This window comes from Oncorhynchus masou, chromosome 23 (genome assembly GCF_036934945.1).
Source record: "Oncorhynchus masou masou isolate Uvic2021 chromosome 23, UVic_Omas_1.1, whole genome shotgun sequence".
Classification (NCBI taxonomy): Eukaryota; Metazoa; Chordata; class Actinopteri; order Salmoniformes; family Salmonidae; genus Oncorhynchus; species Oncorhynchus masou.
The window spans coordinates 12,431,031-12,446,800 of NC_088234.1; the positions used below are offsets into that span (position 1 = coordinate 12,431,031).

The following is a 15,770-nucleotide window of genomic DNA, read 5'->3' on the forward strand; positions in this document are numbered from 1 at the left end:
CCTAAGCACACAGCCAAGACAAAGCAGGAGTGGCTTCATGACCAGTCTCTGAATGTCCTTGAGTGGTCCAGCCAGAGCCCAGAATTGAACCTGATCGAACATCTCTGGAGAGACCTGAAAATAGCTGTGCAGCGATGCTCCCCATCCAACCTGACAGAGCTTGAGAGAATGGGAGAAACTCCCCAAATACAAATGTGCCAAGCTTGTAGCGTCCTACCCAAGAAGACTTGAGGCTGTAAACTCTGTCAAAGGTGCTTCAACAAAGTACTGAGTTAAGGGTCTGAATACTTATGTAAAGGTGATATCAGTTTTTTTATTTGTAATACATTTGCAAAAATTTCGAAAAAATAAAAATTTTGCTTTTTCACTATGGGATATTGTGTGTCGATCGATGAGGGGGGGAAAACGATTTAATACATTTTTAAATAAGACTGCAACATAACAATGTGGAAAAAGTGAAGGGGTCTGAATACTTTCCGTATGCACTGTACTTAACAAGATAGAGGATAGTGTTTTGTTGACGCTGAGAACAGAATGTATATGTTTTTAAACAATCTTCTTAGAATGTTCTATGAATGTTTCTAATGTTTTTGTTCATTTCCTATGGAAAGATTTCTTAATGTTCTGAGAACAGAACCATGAGGAAACCTGCTGAAAACGTTATGCTGATGTACTGAAATTCCCACCAAAGAAACATACGGTTCTCAGAACATTATGTGCTAGCTGGGGTTTCCGGCAAATTTCCCAGAAAATTGGTTATTCCAAACCATAGGACAACCACGCTCTAAGAAACGTTGTTTTCAGAACGTTACAATATGTGCTAGCTGGGCTTGGGCTTAGACACTGGCTGTTAGTATGACTACAGTTGTTTTTCAAAAGAAGAATGTATGGGATTAGTGGGAGAAACTCTAAACGGAACATTCCCACCTACAGTACCAGTCAAAGGTTTGGACACACCTACTCATACCAGGGTTTTTCTTTACTTTTACTATTTTCTACATTGTAGAATAATAGTGAAGATATCAAAACTATGAAATAAGACTTGTAATCATGTAGTAACCAACAAGGTGTTAATCAAATGGATTTTATAGCCAACCTTTACGTAGCATACCTTTGCCTTGATGACAGCTTTGTACACTCTTGGCATTCTCTCAACCAGCTTCTTTTTGAGATAGAAAGAGAGGGACTCATACAGTATCATCGCATGATCATGTCCCCCAGCTGTGTTTACTCCACAGTTCCATTTCTTGGAGAATTTAGATTGAGACACTTTTTTTTCCTCTGGGGGTGCATCCCAAATTAAACTGTATTCCCTGTATAGTGGGGCCCTGGTCAAAACAATTGTGCACACTATTTAGGGAATAGTGTGCCATTTGGGATGCATCTTGAGCCACCCAACATGTAGTCCATTCATAACAAGTAGAAGAAGTTGTAATGTAAATGGGTCTAAACAGGAATCAGAACAAAGTAAGATGAGACAGTCATCAATAGCTTGGGGATGGATTGTAAATATTGATTGCCTTAATCAACCTCAGATCCATTTAGGCTAAAACACATTTAGTAAACAACAGACAACATAAGTTGGAAGGTTCTGGCAAATATGCAGTGGGTATTTGAATTTAGATTTTTTTTATTAGGATCATTGCCCTTACCCATTTTAATTACAATGTTCAGACCAGGATAGAGCTGCATCCAACGTGACGCCAAGTGGTTTGGTGTTTTTAACTTGTTCCATGTATCGACAAACGTAATTGAGGGTCACCGGCAAGCATATTTCTTGGTCCATATACAATACATTTTCTTTTAGAAAAATTCAACACTAATTTGTTTGTTAACCCACACCATTCTTAGTTCTCAGCTCAGTACATTTGTTAGCTCATTATATGCTGCTGCAGCACTATACATTGTAGAGTCATCAGCATACATTACCAGTCCTGCTTTATTCATTAGTAAAGATAGAGTAAAGAAGTGGGCCTAGGCAGCTGCCTTGAGGAACACCACAGGCTAAAATCTTTACTGTCTAAAAAGCTAAAGATTAAAGAAAACTTTGACAGACCATAACATTTGAGTTTACCTAGCAACAGTTCATGATCAATTACATCAAAAGCTGAACTGAAGTCTGACAGCACTGCACCTAATACCTTCCTGTCATCCATACTCCTCAGCCAATCATCTGTCATTTGCACCATGCTGGAAACCAATTATGAGACCATAACAGATACAATTGTTTTCAAGAATTTATTAGGAAGAGTGAAGGAAGATTTTTTTATCCTTAGGTAATGGAATGAGCTTTGACTCTTTCCAAATTTCTGGGCGCACCCCACACATCAAGCGCCTATTAAAAATATGACACATTGGGGTGGATATGTGGTTGGCTGTAGCTCTAAGCAATTTACTGTCAATATTATCTGTACCTGGTGACTCATCGGAAAGAGACAGCAGCATCCTTTCAACCTCTTCTCTTTCTACTTGTGTTACACGTTTAGGTTTTTCCATTTATGTTTTGAGGTTGGACTTCAGCACGTATAGCTCGTTATCATATAGGGCTCACCAATTGGTGCCACCTCGTTAGTCAGTATGTCTTTCACCTGTGCTGTTTACCATATTGTTAGTGGGAAGGTGTTTCACCTGTGCTGTTTACCATCTTGTTAGAGGGAAGGTGTTTCACCTGTGCTGTTTACCATCTTGTTAGTGGGAAGGTGTTTCACCTGTGCTGTTTACCATCTTGTTAGTGGGAAGGTGTTTCACCTGTGCTGTTTACCATCTTGTTAGTGGGAAGGTGTTTCACCTGTGCTGTTTACCATCTTGTTAGTGGGAAGGTGTTTCACCTGTGCTGTTTACCATCTTGTTAGTGGGAAGGTGTTTCACCTGTGCTGTTTACCATCTTGTTAGTGGGAAGGTGTTTCACCTGTGCTGTTTACCATCTTGTTAGTGGGAAGGTGTTTCACCTGTGCTGTTTACCATCTTGTTAGTGGGAAGGTGTTTCACCTGTGCTGTTTACCATCTTGTTAGTGGGAAGGTGTTTCACCTGTGCTGTTTACCATCTTGTTAGTGGGAAGGTGTTTCACCTGTGCTGTTTACCATCTTGTTAGTGGTAAGGTGTTTCACCTGTGCTGTTTACCATCTTGTTAGTGGGAAGGTGTTTCACCTGTGCTGTTTACCATCTTGTTAGTGGGAAGGTGTTTCACCTGTGCTGTTTACCATCTTGTTAGAGGGAAGGTGTTTCACCTGTGCTGTTTACCATCTTGTTAGTGGGAAGGTGTTTCACCTGTGCTGTTTACCATCTTGTTAGAGGGAAGGTGTTTCACCTGTGCTGTTTACCATCTTGTTAGTGGGAAGGTGTTTCACCTGTGCTGTTTACCATCTTGTTAGAGGGAAGGTGTTTCACCTGTGCTGTTTACCATCTTGTTAGTGGGAAGGTGTTTCTTTCACCTGTGCTGTTTACCATCTTGTTAGTGGGAAGGTGTTTCACCTGTGCTGTTTACCATCTTGTTAGAGGGAAGGTGTTTCACCTGTGCTGTTTACCATCTTGTTAGTGGGAAGGTGTTTCACCTGTGCTGTTTACCATCTTGTTAGAGGGAAGGTGTTTCACCTGTGCTGTTTACCATCTTGTTAGTGGGAAGGTGTTTCACCTGTGCTGTTTACCATCTTGTTAGTGGGAAGGTGTTTCACCTGTGCTGTTTACCATCTTGTTAGTGGGAAGGTGTTTCACCTGTGCTGTTTACCATCTTGTTAGTGGGAAGGTGTTTCACCTGTGCTGTTTACCATCTTGTTAGAGGGAAGGTGTTTCACCTGTGCTGTTTACCATCTTGTTAGTGGGAAGGTGTTTCACCTGTGCTGTTTACCATCTTGTTAGTGGGAAGGTGTTTCACCTGTGCTGTTTACCATCTTGTTAGTGGGAAGGTGTTTCACCTGTGCTGTTTACCATCTTGTTAGTGGGAAGGTGTTTCACCTGTGCTGTTTACCATCTTGTTAGTGGGAAGGTGTTTCACCTGTGCTGTTTACCATCTTGTTAGTGGGAAGGTGTTTCACCTGTGCTGTTTACCATCTTGTTAGTGGGAAGGTGTTTCACCTGTGCTGTTTACCATCTTGTTAGTGGGAAGGTGTTTCACCTGTGCTGTTTACCATCTTGTTAGTGGGAAGGTGTTTCACCTGTGCTGTTTACCATCTTGTTAGAGGGAAGGTGTTTCACCTGTGCTGTTTACCATCTTGTTAGTGGGAAGGTGTTTCACCTGTGCTGTTTACCATCTTGTTAGTGGGAAGGTGTTTCACCTGTGCTGTTTACCATCTTGTTAGTGGGAAGGTGTTTCACCTGTGCTGTTTACCATCTTGTTAGTGGGAAGGTGTTTCACCTGTGCTGTTTACCATCTTGTTAGTGGGAAGGTGTTTCACCTGTGCTGTTTACCATCTTGTTAGTGGGAAGGTGTTTCACCTGTGCTGTTTACCATCTTGTTAGTGGGAAGGTGTTTCACCTGTGCTGTTTACCATCTTGTTAGTGGGAAGGTGTTTCACCTGTGCTGTTTACCATCTTGTTAGTGGGAAGGTGTTTCACCTGTGCTGTTTACCATCTTGTTAGAGGGAAGGTGTTTCACCTGTGCTGTTTACCATCTTGTTAGTGGGAAGGTGTTTCACCTGTGCTGTTTACCATCTTGATATGGGAAAAGTCCCCATGACAGAGAATTTTTTTACTTCTATCTTTGTGGGCACTTTTGGAGATTTCAGGTCCTCGCAAGGATAGTAAAAAATGTAATATTCTCTCTCGTGGGGACTTTCCCCATATCCCAATTAGGACAAAGGCTATTTTCAGTTTAGGGGTTAGGGTTACAATTAGGGTCAGATTTAGGGGTTAAGGTTAGGGTTAAGGTTAGGGTTAAGGTTAGGAAAATAGTATTATGAATTGGAATCTATTTTAGGTCCTAACATTCTCTGTTAAGTTCCACCATATTGCTTGTCTCCCCCAGTGGCTTTCATAGGGACCCTGTGAAAGCTGGGACGAATCCTAGAAGAATGTCAAGGTGTGGTCTCCTTTAAGGAGTAATCCCTACCCCCAGTATAGTATGGCAGCAACATGAGGATTTGGAGACAGGCTGGAAGCTGAATAAAGTGTGGGAGTCCCATGACAAAAGTAATACCAGCAGGGATGGATCATCTTTACCTAAAGCAGGGAGGAGGAAAGGAGCTTTTCGTTTCTTTCTTGGTGTTTTTCTCTAATGGAAAACAGATTGGCTGTTCTATATCTGAGATATATAAGAAAGATCAGGAAATTATTTAAAAAAAAATGTTTTACCCACATTGAACCAATTTTAGGAAGAGAATATAACACAATAGATCTGGTTTAGATAATACGATGAAAAAATCATGTTTTTTCTTTTGTAATGTTGTATCATCATCTTTAAAATGAACAAGACAAAACAAACATTCAGATAGGATGATGGGGACAATTGCAGTGAAAAACATAAGAGGGCAAAAGTACTTGTACAAAGTTTCAGAATATAACTTCCAAAATGAGTGTGGTACATGACATTTATCATGAAGTCACTCAGGTGTCCCACACAAGTAGCCCAAATGTACCCAAGTGACCAAATTGGTGAAGTTATACATTTTGAATGGAATAACTATATACAAAATACCAATTTGTGATGTTGTTACACCTGTGCTGGTTAAAATAGTTTTTTTTATGGGGCTTTGTTCTCAGATAATCGCATCGTATTATTTCGCAGTAAATCCTTTTTTAAATCTGACAACGCAGTTGGATTAGCAAGATTCTAGGCTATAGACCCATGTGAGACACTTTTATTTTCATGAATGTTTAATATGACTATTTATGTAGCAATCACCGCATGTTGTCGAATTTAATCCCGCTAACGGGTTCGGTTCGCAGAGAGGTTAACGTTACAATGTTTTCGTAATAATGTCATCTATTAACCTTTTAATAACAAAACAAAAATAACATACATTTTCATATTCCATCTATCGTCATGACCACCATTGTGGCTGACGAAAACCATTGATCCAAAGTCCCTTAATTTCATGTTTAATGTTCTGAGACTGGTTCTCCATAGTAACAAGGGAATTTGTCTGTGGCCTGAGATTTACCAGGGGTGTGAGGGGTCATAAAACCGCCCACATCTTCAGACCCCTAGATCTCTCCTCCTCTGTTGGGGTTGAGAGATAATCTGTAGGGTTGTGGTCTCCTGTAACCTGACCTGATCAGGACAGTCATGACAATGGGAAACATATGTTTAAATTGCCAAAGCAAGTGAAATAGATAATAAACAAATGTGAAATAAACAGTAAAAGATTAACAGTAAATATTACACTCACAAAAGTTCCAAACGAATAAAGACATTTCAAATGTCATATTATGTCTATAGACAGTGTTGTAATGATGTGCAAAGAGTTTAAGAACAAAAGGGAAAATAAATAAACATAAATATGGGTTGTATTTACAATGGTGTTTGTTATTCGCTGGTTGCCCTTTTCTTGCGGCAACAGGTCACAAATATTGCTGCTGTGATGGCACACTGTGGTATTTCATCCAGTAGATATGGGAGTTTTTCAAAATCGGGTATGTTTTCGAATTCTTTGGATCTGTGTAATCTGAGGGAAATATGTGTCTCTAATATGGTCATACATTTGGCAGGAGGTTAGGAAGTGCAGCTCAGTTTGCACCTCCTTTTGTGGGCAGTGTTCACATTTACTACACACACACACACACGTATGTCTGTACAGTTAGACACTACAATAACACACATTCTCACATGGGAACAGACTGTGAGATTTCACCATGGTTCATTTGTAGTTCAGTAGTTAAGTACAGACAGAATCTTGTCATGTTGATGTGCTTACAGGGGCCCTGAGACCCTGGGCCTAATCCAGATAACGTTGGCCTGGCCCCCATACCCCTATCCCCTCATCTCTCACATCCCCATTCTTAATCCAGGGACCCTGGGCCTAATCCAGATAACATTGGCATTGCACCCTAACCGCTATCCCCTCATCTCTTACATGGTACCCAGTGTGTGTGTCTCTCTCTCTCTCTCTCTCTCTCTCTCTCTCTCTCTCTCTCTTCTCTTTCTCTCTCTCTCTCTCTCTCTCTCTCTCTCTTTCTCTCTTTCTCTTTCTCTCTCTCTCTCTCTCTCTCTCTCTCTCTCTTACTGATTTAACAAATCAAAGAGGGGTTGGTCAACAGAAACAGGCTGGACTCTTCTATAGATGTCTATACATGTTTATATATAGATGTCTGTAGATGTATATAGATGTATACAGATGTCTATAGATGTATACAGATGTATACAGATGTATATACAGTGGGGCAAAAAGTATTTAGTCAGCCACCAATTGTGCAAGTTCTCCCACTTAAAAAGATGAGAGGCCTGTAATGTTCATCATAGGTACACTTCAACTATGACAGCTGGGCAACACGGACTTTCAACTCCCACCAAAGATTTTCTATGGGGTTGAGATCTGGAGACTGTCTAGGCCACTCCAGGACCTTGAAATGCTTCTTATGAAGCCCGGGTGGTGTTTTTGGGATCATTGTCATGCTGAAAGACCCAGCCACGTTTCATCTTCAGTGCCCTTGCTGATGGAAGGAGGTTTTCACTCAAAATCTCACGACACATGGCCCCATTCATCCTTTCCTTTACACCAATCAGTCGTCCTGGTCCCTTTGCAGAAGAACAGCCCCAAAACATGATGTTTCCACCCCCATGCTTCACAGTAGGTATGGTGTTCTTTGGATGCAACTCAGCATTCTTTGTCCTCCAAACACGACGAGTTGAGTTTTTACCAAACATTTATATTTTGGTTTCATCTGACCATATGACATTCTCCCAATCTTCTTCTGGATCATCCAAATACTCTCTAGCAAACTTCAGACGGGCCTGGACATGTACTGGCTTAAGCAGGGGGACACGTCTGGCACTGCAGGATTTGAGTCCCTGGCGGCGTAGTGTGTTACTGATGGTAGGCTTTGTTACTTTGGTCCCAGCTCTCTGCAGGTCATTCACTAGGTCCCCCCGTGTGGTTCTGGGATTTTTGCTCACCGTTCTTGTGATCATTTTGACCCCACGGGGTGAGATCTTGCGTGGAGCCCCAGATCGAGGGAGATTATCAGTGGTCTTTTATGTCTTCCATTTCCTAATAATTGCTCCCACAGTTGATTTCTTCAAACCAAGCTGCTTACCTATTGCAGATTCAGTCTTCCCAGCCTGGTGCAGGTCTACAATTTTGTTTATGGTGTCCTTTGACAGCTCTTTGGTCTTGGCCATAGTGGAGTAAGGAGTGTGACTGTTTGAGGTTGTGGACAGGTGTCTTTTATACTGGTAACAAGTTCAAACAGGTGCCATTAATACAGGTAACGAGTGGAGGACAGAGGAGACTCTTAAAGAAGAAGTTACAGGTCTGTGAGAGCCAGAAATCTTGCTTGTTTGTAGGTGGCCAAATACTTATTTTCCACCATAATTTGCAAATAAATTCATAAAAAATCCTACAATGTGATTTTCTGGATTTTTTCCCCTCATTTTGTCTGTCATAGTTGAAGTGTACTTATGATGAAAATTACAGGCCTCTCTCATCTTTTTAAGTGGGAGAACTTGCACAATTGGTGGCTGACTAAATACTTTTTTGCCCCATTGTAGATGTATACATTCCCCCTCTCTCTATCTTATCCCTATTTGATCCTAAAGACCCTCTGACCCCTAACCTAAAGGAAGCTGTGAACACATCAAATCAAATAGCGTTAAGAAAATATTTACGAAATAAACTAAAGTAAAAATAAAATAGAAAGTAACACAATAAAATAACATGGGAGCAGTAGTGTGAGATGTGACTAATTGAATAGACATGCAGAGAGAGAACGTGAGAACATGGGAGCAGGAGGGTGAGATGTGACTAATTGAATAGACATGCAGAGAGAGAATGTGAGAACATGGGAGCAGGAGGGAGAGATGTGACTAATTGAATAGACATGCAGAGAGAGAACGTGAGAACATGGGAGCAGCAGTATGTATCCATGCCAATGTTTCATTAGTTCCTCTCTGTCTCCATGCATATTAGGGGCCACAGGGCAGAGGGCAAGTGAAAATACCCCCTTCACTTGTTTCCCCTCTCTTCTCCACCTCTCCACTCTTCTCTCCATCTCTCCTCCCTTCTTCTCTCCACTCTCCACTCCACCTCTCCTCTCTTCTCTCCACCTCTCCTCTCTTCTCTCCACCTCTTCTCTTCTCTCCACCTCTTCTCTCCACCTCTCCTCTCCTCTCTTCTCTTCTCTCCACCTCTCCTATCTTCTCTCCACCTCTCTTCTCTCCACCTCTCCTCTCCTCTCTTCTCTCCACCTCTCATATCTTCCCTCCACCACTCCTCTCTTCTCCCCACTTCTCCTCTCTTCCCTCCACCTCTCCTCTCTTCTCTCCACCTCTCCTCTCTTCCCCCCTCTTCTCCTCTTCTCTCTCCCTCCACCTCTCCTCTCTTCTCTCATCTCTCTTTTCTTCTCTCATCTCTCTTCTCTCCTCTCCACCTCTTCTCTCCACCTCTCCTATCTTCTCTCCACCTCTCTTCTCTTCTCTCCACCTCTCCTCTCCTCTCCTCTCTTCTCTCCACCTCTCATATCTTCCCTCCACCACTCCTCTCTTCTCCCCACTTCTCCTCTCTTCCCTCCACCTCTCCACTCCCTTCCCCCCTCTTCTCCTCTTCTCTCTTCTCTCCACCTCTCCTCTCTCTTCTCTTCTCATCTCTCTTTTCTTCTCTCATCTCTCTTTTCTTCTCTCATCTCTCTTCTCTCCTCTCCACCTCTCCTCTCCACCTCTCCTCTCTTCCCTCCACCTCTCATCTCTTCTCTCCACCTCTCATCTCTTCTGAAGAGGGCAGCTGATGTGTGTGTGCCCTTGACCTCCCCTTTTAGATACAAAATGATTCCATCACTGTCTATGGTATGCAGTGCAATGCCAGAGGATTTACTGTCTGGTGTGTTTCTATCCTGTGTATGAGGCACCACTGGGGACAGTGTTCTTGATGACCATCATGTTCCACGTGAGGATGCAATGTCTTCAGAATGTGTTCTGTCCCAGTTAAAGGAAGCTGAGACAGGACTGTGACAGGGACACTGTGACTGTGTTATTGTATCTCCTGGTTACCTGTCTTTACTGATGCTGAGACAGGGACACTGTGACTGTGTTATTGTATCTCCTGCTTACCTGTCTTTACTGATGCTGAGACAGGACACTGACAGGGACACTGTGCCTGTGTTATTGTATCTCCTGGTTACATGTCTTTACTGATGCTGAGACAGGACTGTGACAGGGACACTGTGACTGTGTTATTGTATCTCCTGGTTACATGTCTTTACTGATGCTGAGACAGGACTGTGACAGGGACACTGTGACTGTGTTATTGTATCTCCTGGTTACATGTCTTTACTGATGCTGAGACAGGACTGTGACAGGGACACTGTGACTGTGTTATTGTATCTCCTGCTTACCTGTCTTTACTGATGCTGAGACAGGACTAAATGAAGGTAAAAAAAAAATATATATATATATATATATAAATAATAAATGTAGGCTACCTGGAGAATGTTGAAGCAGTGTTATAATAGTGCTGTGGGTCTCAGTTGTACAAGCATGGGCCTTACAACGCCAAAGTCGTGAGTTCGATTCCCGCTGGGGCCGACCATATGAACATGTATTCATGACAGGGACACTGGTTCCAAAGTAAGTCACTTTGGATGAGACGGTCTGCTTCGTGGCATACAGTATATGATGTAATACTGATGGTCTCTCTCTCTCTCCCCAGGGGACCAGCCAGGGGCCCTGTAGTGGGCTGGACTGTAGTGGAGGATGTAACTGTAACCCAGAGAAAGGTGGCAGGGTAAGACATACATACACACACATATACATATATATATATATATATATATATAAACCTCTATTCTCCCTCTCACACATCCTTCCTCTCCTACTTCAGGAGGCTTTCTTCGCTTCTGGTCCATATCCACGCATGTCACAAAACAAGGGTACATCAGCAAAGTTGGATAGACCCAGTTAATCCTGGGTCAAAGACATGAAGTAGTTGAGGTGCTTGCAAAACAAAAGTTAGAAAACACATAGTGTTGCTTTGAAAGACTGGTATAACCACAGAGACTCAGTAAAATGTAGGGTTTTGGACTGTTACAGGAGTTGAGGACAACATTCCCAACCACAACCAATTGGGTAAGAAAACTAAATGCTGTAGCCACCTTCAGAAAATGGTGATTTTGGTCAAATTGAGTTCTGACAAACTCAACAACGATGTAGTAAAGAGAAGGAAATGAAGCACTGCTAGGGTACACAGTATTAGGTATCTGTAGATAGATAGCTGCTCTTTGGACGAGGGGGACCAAACCACTCTTCATATAATAAAAAATACTTTAGTTTTACGTGTTCAGTGGAACAAAGATGTTTAAACTGTGACGTGTTTTGGCAGCACGGCCTTCAAAGATTTTTGTACCCCCTTTTCTACTCCCTGAGTTTCAAATCTTTGTTCCATTGAACATGTCGTGAAAATGAAGACATTTATATTATGTGACGAGTGCCTTGGTCCTCCCATGTTTGTTATTTGAACTGAACCGCTAGTCGTACATTGCTGCCATTGGTTGTGTTAAGCAAGGTCAGGGTTGCACTGTAGGTCATTTTTAAACAGTAGTCAGGCGCACGCACGCACACACACACACACACGCACGCACGCACGCGCACGCACACACACACACACACACACACACACAACACTTCAAGTCTCTTTTTAAAACCACGCCAATGCACCAATATCTAACGTTTTCTCAACTTAGTTCCAGGGCCTTCAAAAAGCATTCACACCCCTTGACTTTTTCCCCCATTTTGATTTGTAACAAAGTGGGATTCAAATGGATTTATTTGTCATTTTTTTGTCAATAATGTACACAAAATCTGTAATGAAAAAATGGACCAATTTTTAAAATATATATATAGAAATGTAAACTACCTTTCAAAAGTTTGGGGTCACTTAGAAATGTCCTTGTTTTTGAAAGAAAAGCACATTTTTTGTCCATTAAAATAACATCAAAATGATCGGAAATACAGTGTAGACATGAATTACTGTTGTAAATGACTATTGTAGCTGGAAACAGCTGATTTTTTAATGGAATATCTACATAGGTGTACAGAGGCCCATTATCAGCTACTATCAATCCTGTGTTCCAATGGCACATTGTGTTAGCTAATCCAAGTTTATAATTTTAAAAGGGTAATTGATCATTAGAAAACCCTTTTGTAATTATGTTAGCACAGATGAAACCTTTTGTCCTGATTAAAGATGCAGTAAATCTGGCCTTCTTTAGACCAGTTGAGTATCTGGAGCATCAGAATTTGTGGGTTTGATTACAGGCTCAAAATGGCCAGAAACAAAGTACTTTCTTCTGAAACTCGTCAGTCTGTTCTTGTTCTGAGAAATGAAGGCTATTCCATGTGAGAAATTGCCAATAAACTGAAGATCTTGTACAATGCTGTGTACTACTCCCTTCACAGAACAACACAAACTGGCGCTAACCAGTTTAGAAAGATGAGTGTGAGGCCCGGTGCAAAACTGAGCAAGAGGACAAGTACATTAGAGCATCTAGTTTGAGAAACAGACACCTCACAAGTTCTCAACTGGCAGCTTCATTAAATAGTACCCGCAAAACACCAGTCTCAACGTCAACAATGAAGAGGCGACTCCGGGTTTTTGGCCTTCTAGGCAGAGTTGCAAAGAAAAAGCCATATCTCAGACTGGCCAATAAAAATAAAAGATTAAGATGGGCAAAAGAACACAGACACTGGACAGAGATATGGCTTTTTCGCTCTGGAGTGACCTGAAAATAGCTGTGCAGCGACACTCCCTGTCCAACTTGACAGAGCTTGAGTGGAACTGCATAGAATGGGAGAAACTCCACAAATATAGGTGTGCCAAACTTGTCATGTCATACCCAAGACTTTGATGCTGTAATCGCTGCCTAATGTGCTTCAACAAAGTACTGAGTAAAGGGTCTGAATACTTATGGAAATGTGATATTTCGTTTACATTTTTTTAATACATTTGTAAAAAATGTTTTTAAAAAACTGTTTTTGTTTTGTCAATATGGGGTATTATGTGTAGATTGATGAGGAAAACAACTATTAAACCATTTTAGAATAAGGCTGTAACGTAAAAAATTTGGAAAATAATCAAGGGGTCTGAATACTTTTCGAATGCATTGTAGCTTGATTAGATAAGTATTCAACCCCCAAGTCAACACATGTTAGAATCCCATTTGGCAGCGATTACAGCTGTGAGTCTTTCTGGGTAAGTCTCTAAGAGCTTTCCACCCCTGGATTGTGCAACATCTGCCCATTATTATTTTCAAACTTCTTCAAGCTCAGTCAAGTTGGTTGTTCATCATTGCTCAGGTCTTGCTCAGGTCTTGCCATAGATCTTCAAGCAGATGTAAGTCAATATCGTAGCTCTGCCACTCAGGAACATTTACTGTCTTCTTGGTAAGAAACTCAAGTGTAAATTTGGCCTTGTGCTTTAGGTTGTTGTCCCGCTGAAAGGTGAATTCATCTCCTATTGTCTGGTGGAAAGCAGACTGAACCAGGTTTTCCTCTAGGATTTGCCTGTGCTAAGCTCCATTCTGTTTTTATTTCATCCTGAAAAGCTCCCCAGTCCTTAACAATTACAAGCATACCCATAACATGATGCAGCCACCACTATGCTTGAAAATATGGAGAGTGGTACTCAGTGATGTGTTGTATTGGATTTCCCCAAACAGAACACTTTGTTAAATACTTTGCCACATTTTTTTAAGCATTACTTTAGTGCCTTGTTGCAAACAGGATGTATGTTTTTGAATATTTTGTATTCTTTACCAGCTTCCTGCCTGTATCTTTGTCATAACTGGGTGTATTGGTGCACCATCCAAAGTGTAATTAATAACTTCACCATGCTCAAAGGGATATCCAATCTACCAGTAGATGTCCTTCGTTGCGAGACATTGGAAGACCTCCCTGGTCTTTGTAGTTGAATCTGTGTTTCAAATGCACTGCTTGACTGAGGGACCTTACAGATAATGGAATGTGTTGGGTATAGAGATGAGGTAGTCGTTAAAAACTCATGTTATTGAACACAGTCAATGCAACTTATTATGTGACTTGTTAAGCACATTTTCTGACCTGAACTTATTTCGGCTTGTCATAACAAAGTGGCTGAATATTTATTGACGTAAGATATTTCAGCTTTTCATTTTTAATTAATTTGTACAAATTGCAACACAACCTAATTCCACTGTGACATTATGGGGTATTGTGTGTAGGCCAGTGACAAATCATTTCAATTTATCCATTTACAATTTTGTCTGTAACACATCAAAATGTGGAAAAAGTTAAAGGGTATGAATATTTTCTGAAGGCACTGGAGTTCCCTCAAGCACCAACTGACCTTTATCATTTATGAGCGTGAGCTAATCTAAAAAGAAATATAGGCATTCTCCAGACATTTTCTGCATAACTACACAGATTATTGCTTTAATACTCCAAGAAAAAGGTCATGTGCTTTTATTGCAGTGGTGGCTGGTTTATTTTCATAGGAGAACCCAAGCTCAACAGGTCCTGATATTACATGTCTGCCTGTCTAGCTGTCTGCCTGTCTAGCTGTCTGCCTGTCTCGCTGTTTAGCTGTCCGCCTGTCTAGCTGTCTGCCTGTCTCGCTGTCTAGCTGTCTGCCTGTTTAGCTGTCTGCCTGTCTCGCTGTTTAGCTGTCTACCTGTCTAGCTGCCTGCCTGTCTAGCTGTCTGCCTGTCTCGCTGTTTAGCTGTCTGCCTGTCTAGCTGTCTGCCTGTCTGCCTGTCTTGCTGTTTAGCTGTCTACCTGTCACGCTGTCTGCCTGTCTAGCTGTCTGCCTGTCTAGCTGTTCACCAGTCTGCCTGTCTAGCTGTCTGCCTGTCTAGCTGTCTGCCTGTCCAGCTGTCTGCCTGTCCAGCTGTCTGCCTGTCTAGCTGTCTGCCTGTCCAGCTGTCTGCCTGTCCAGATGTCTGCCTGTCTGCCTGCCTGTCTAGCTGTTCACCAGTCTGCCTGTCCAGCTGTCTGCCTGTCCAGCTGTCTGCCTGTCTAGCTGTTCACCAGTCTGCCTGTGCTTCTGCCCTTTGCTGAAGTTAATAACTGCAGGCTAGTCATAGTCAATTACCTTGGTTTAATCAATTACCTGGGTCTAGTCAATTACCTGGGTCTAGTCAATTACCTGGGTCTAGTCAATTACCTGGGTCTAGTCAATTACCTGGGTCTAATCAATTACCTTGGTCTAATCAATTACCTTGGTCTAGTCAATTACCTGGGTCTAATCAATTACCTGGGTCTAATCAATTACCTTGGTCTAGTCCATTACATTGGTCTAGTCCATTACCTGGGTTTAATCAATTACCTGGGTCTAATCAATTACCTGGGTCTAGTCAATTACCTTGGTCTAGTCCATTACCTGGGTCTAATCAATTACCTTGGTCTAGTCAATTACCTGGGTATAATCAATGACCTGGGTCTAATGACTGAGAAGTAGACACAAACAGCTGAGCACACACACATGAGTCACATGCACACACACATACTGGCGGAGGCACACAAGCATGCATGCGCGCACACACACACACACACACACACACACACTATCCCTGCTTCTCATTGGTATCCAATCGATAGCCTTTTACAAGACGTGGTCTTGTGTATTGACAGTGCACAGGCTTGGCAGGTCTGGAC

At 41.9% G+C, this 15,770-nt stretch overlaps 1 protein-coding gene across 1 annotated transcript in view; it reads left to right on the top strand.

Moving 5' to 3' along the window:
- The window catches only part of LOC135510318 (collagen alpha-6(IV) chain-like), a 229,955-nt gene that overhangs the window by 112,439 nt on the left and 101,746 nt on the right, over positions 1 to 15,770 (top strand). Inside the window, 1 exon segment of the mRNA XM_064931155.1 lies at positions 10,795 to 10,869. Coding sequence (XP_064787227.1) covers positions 10,795 to 10,869 — 75 coding nt within the window.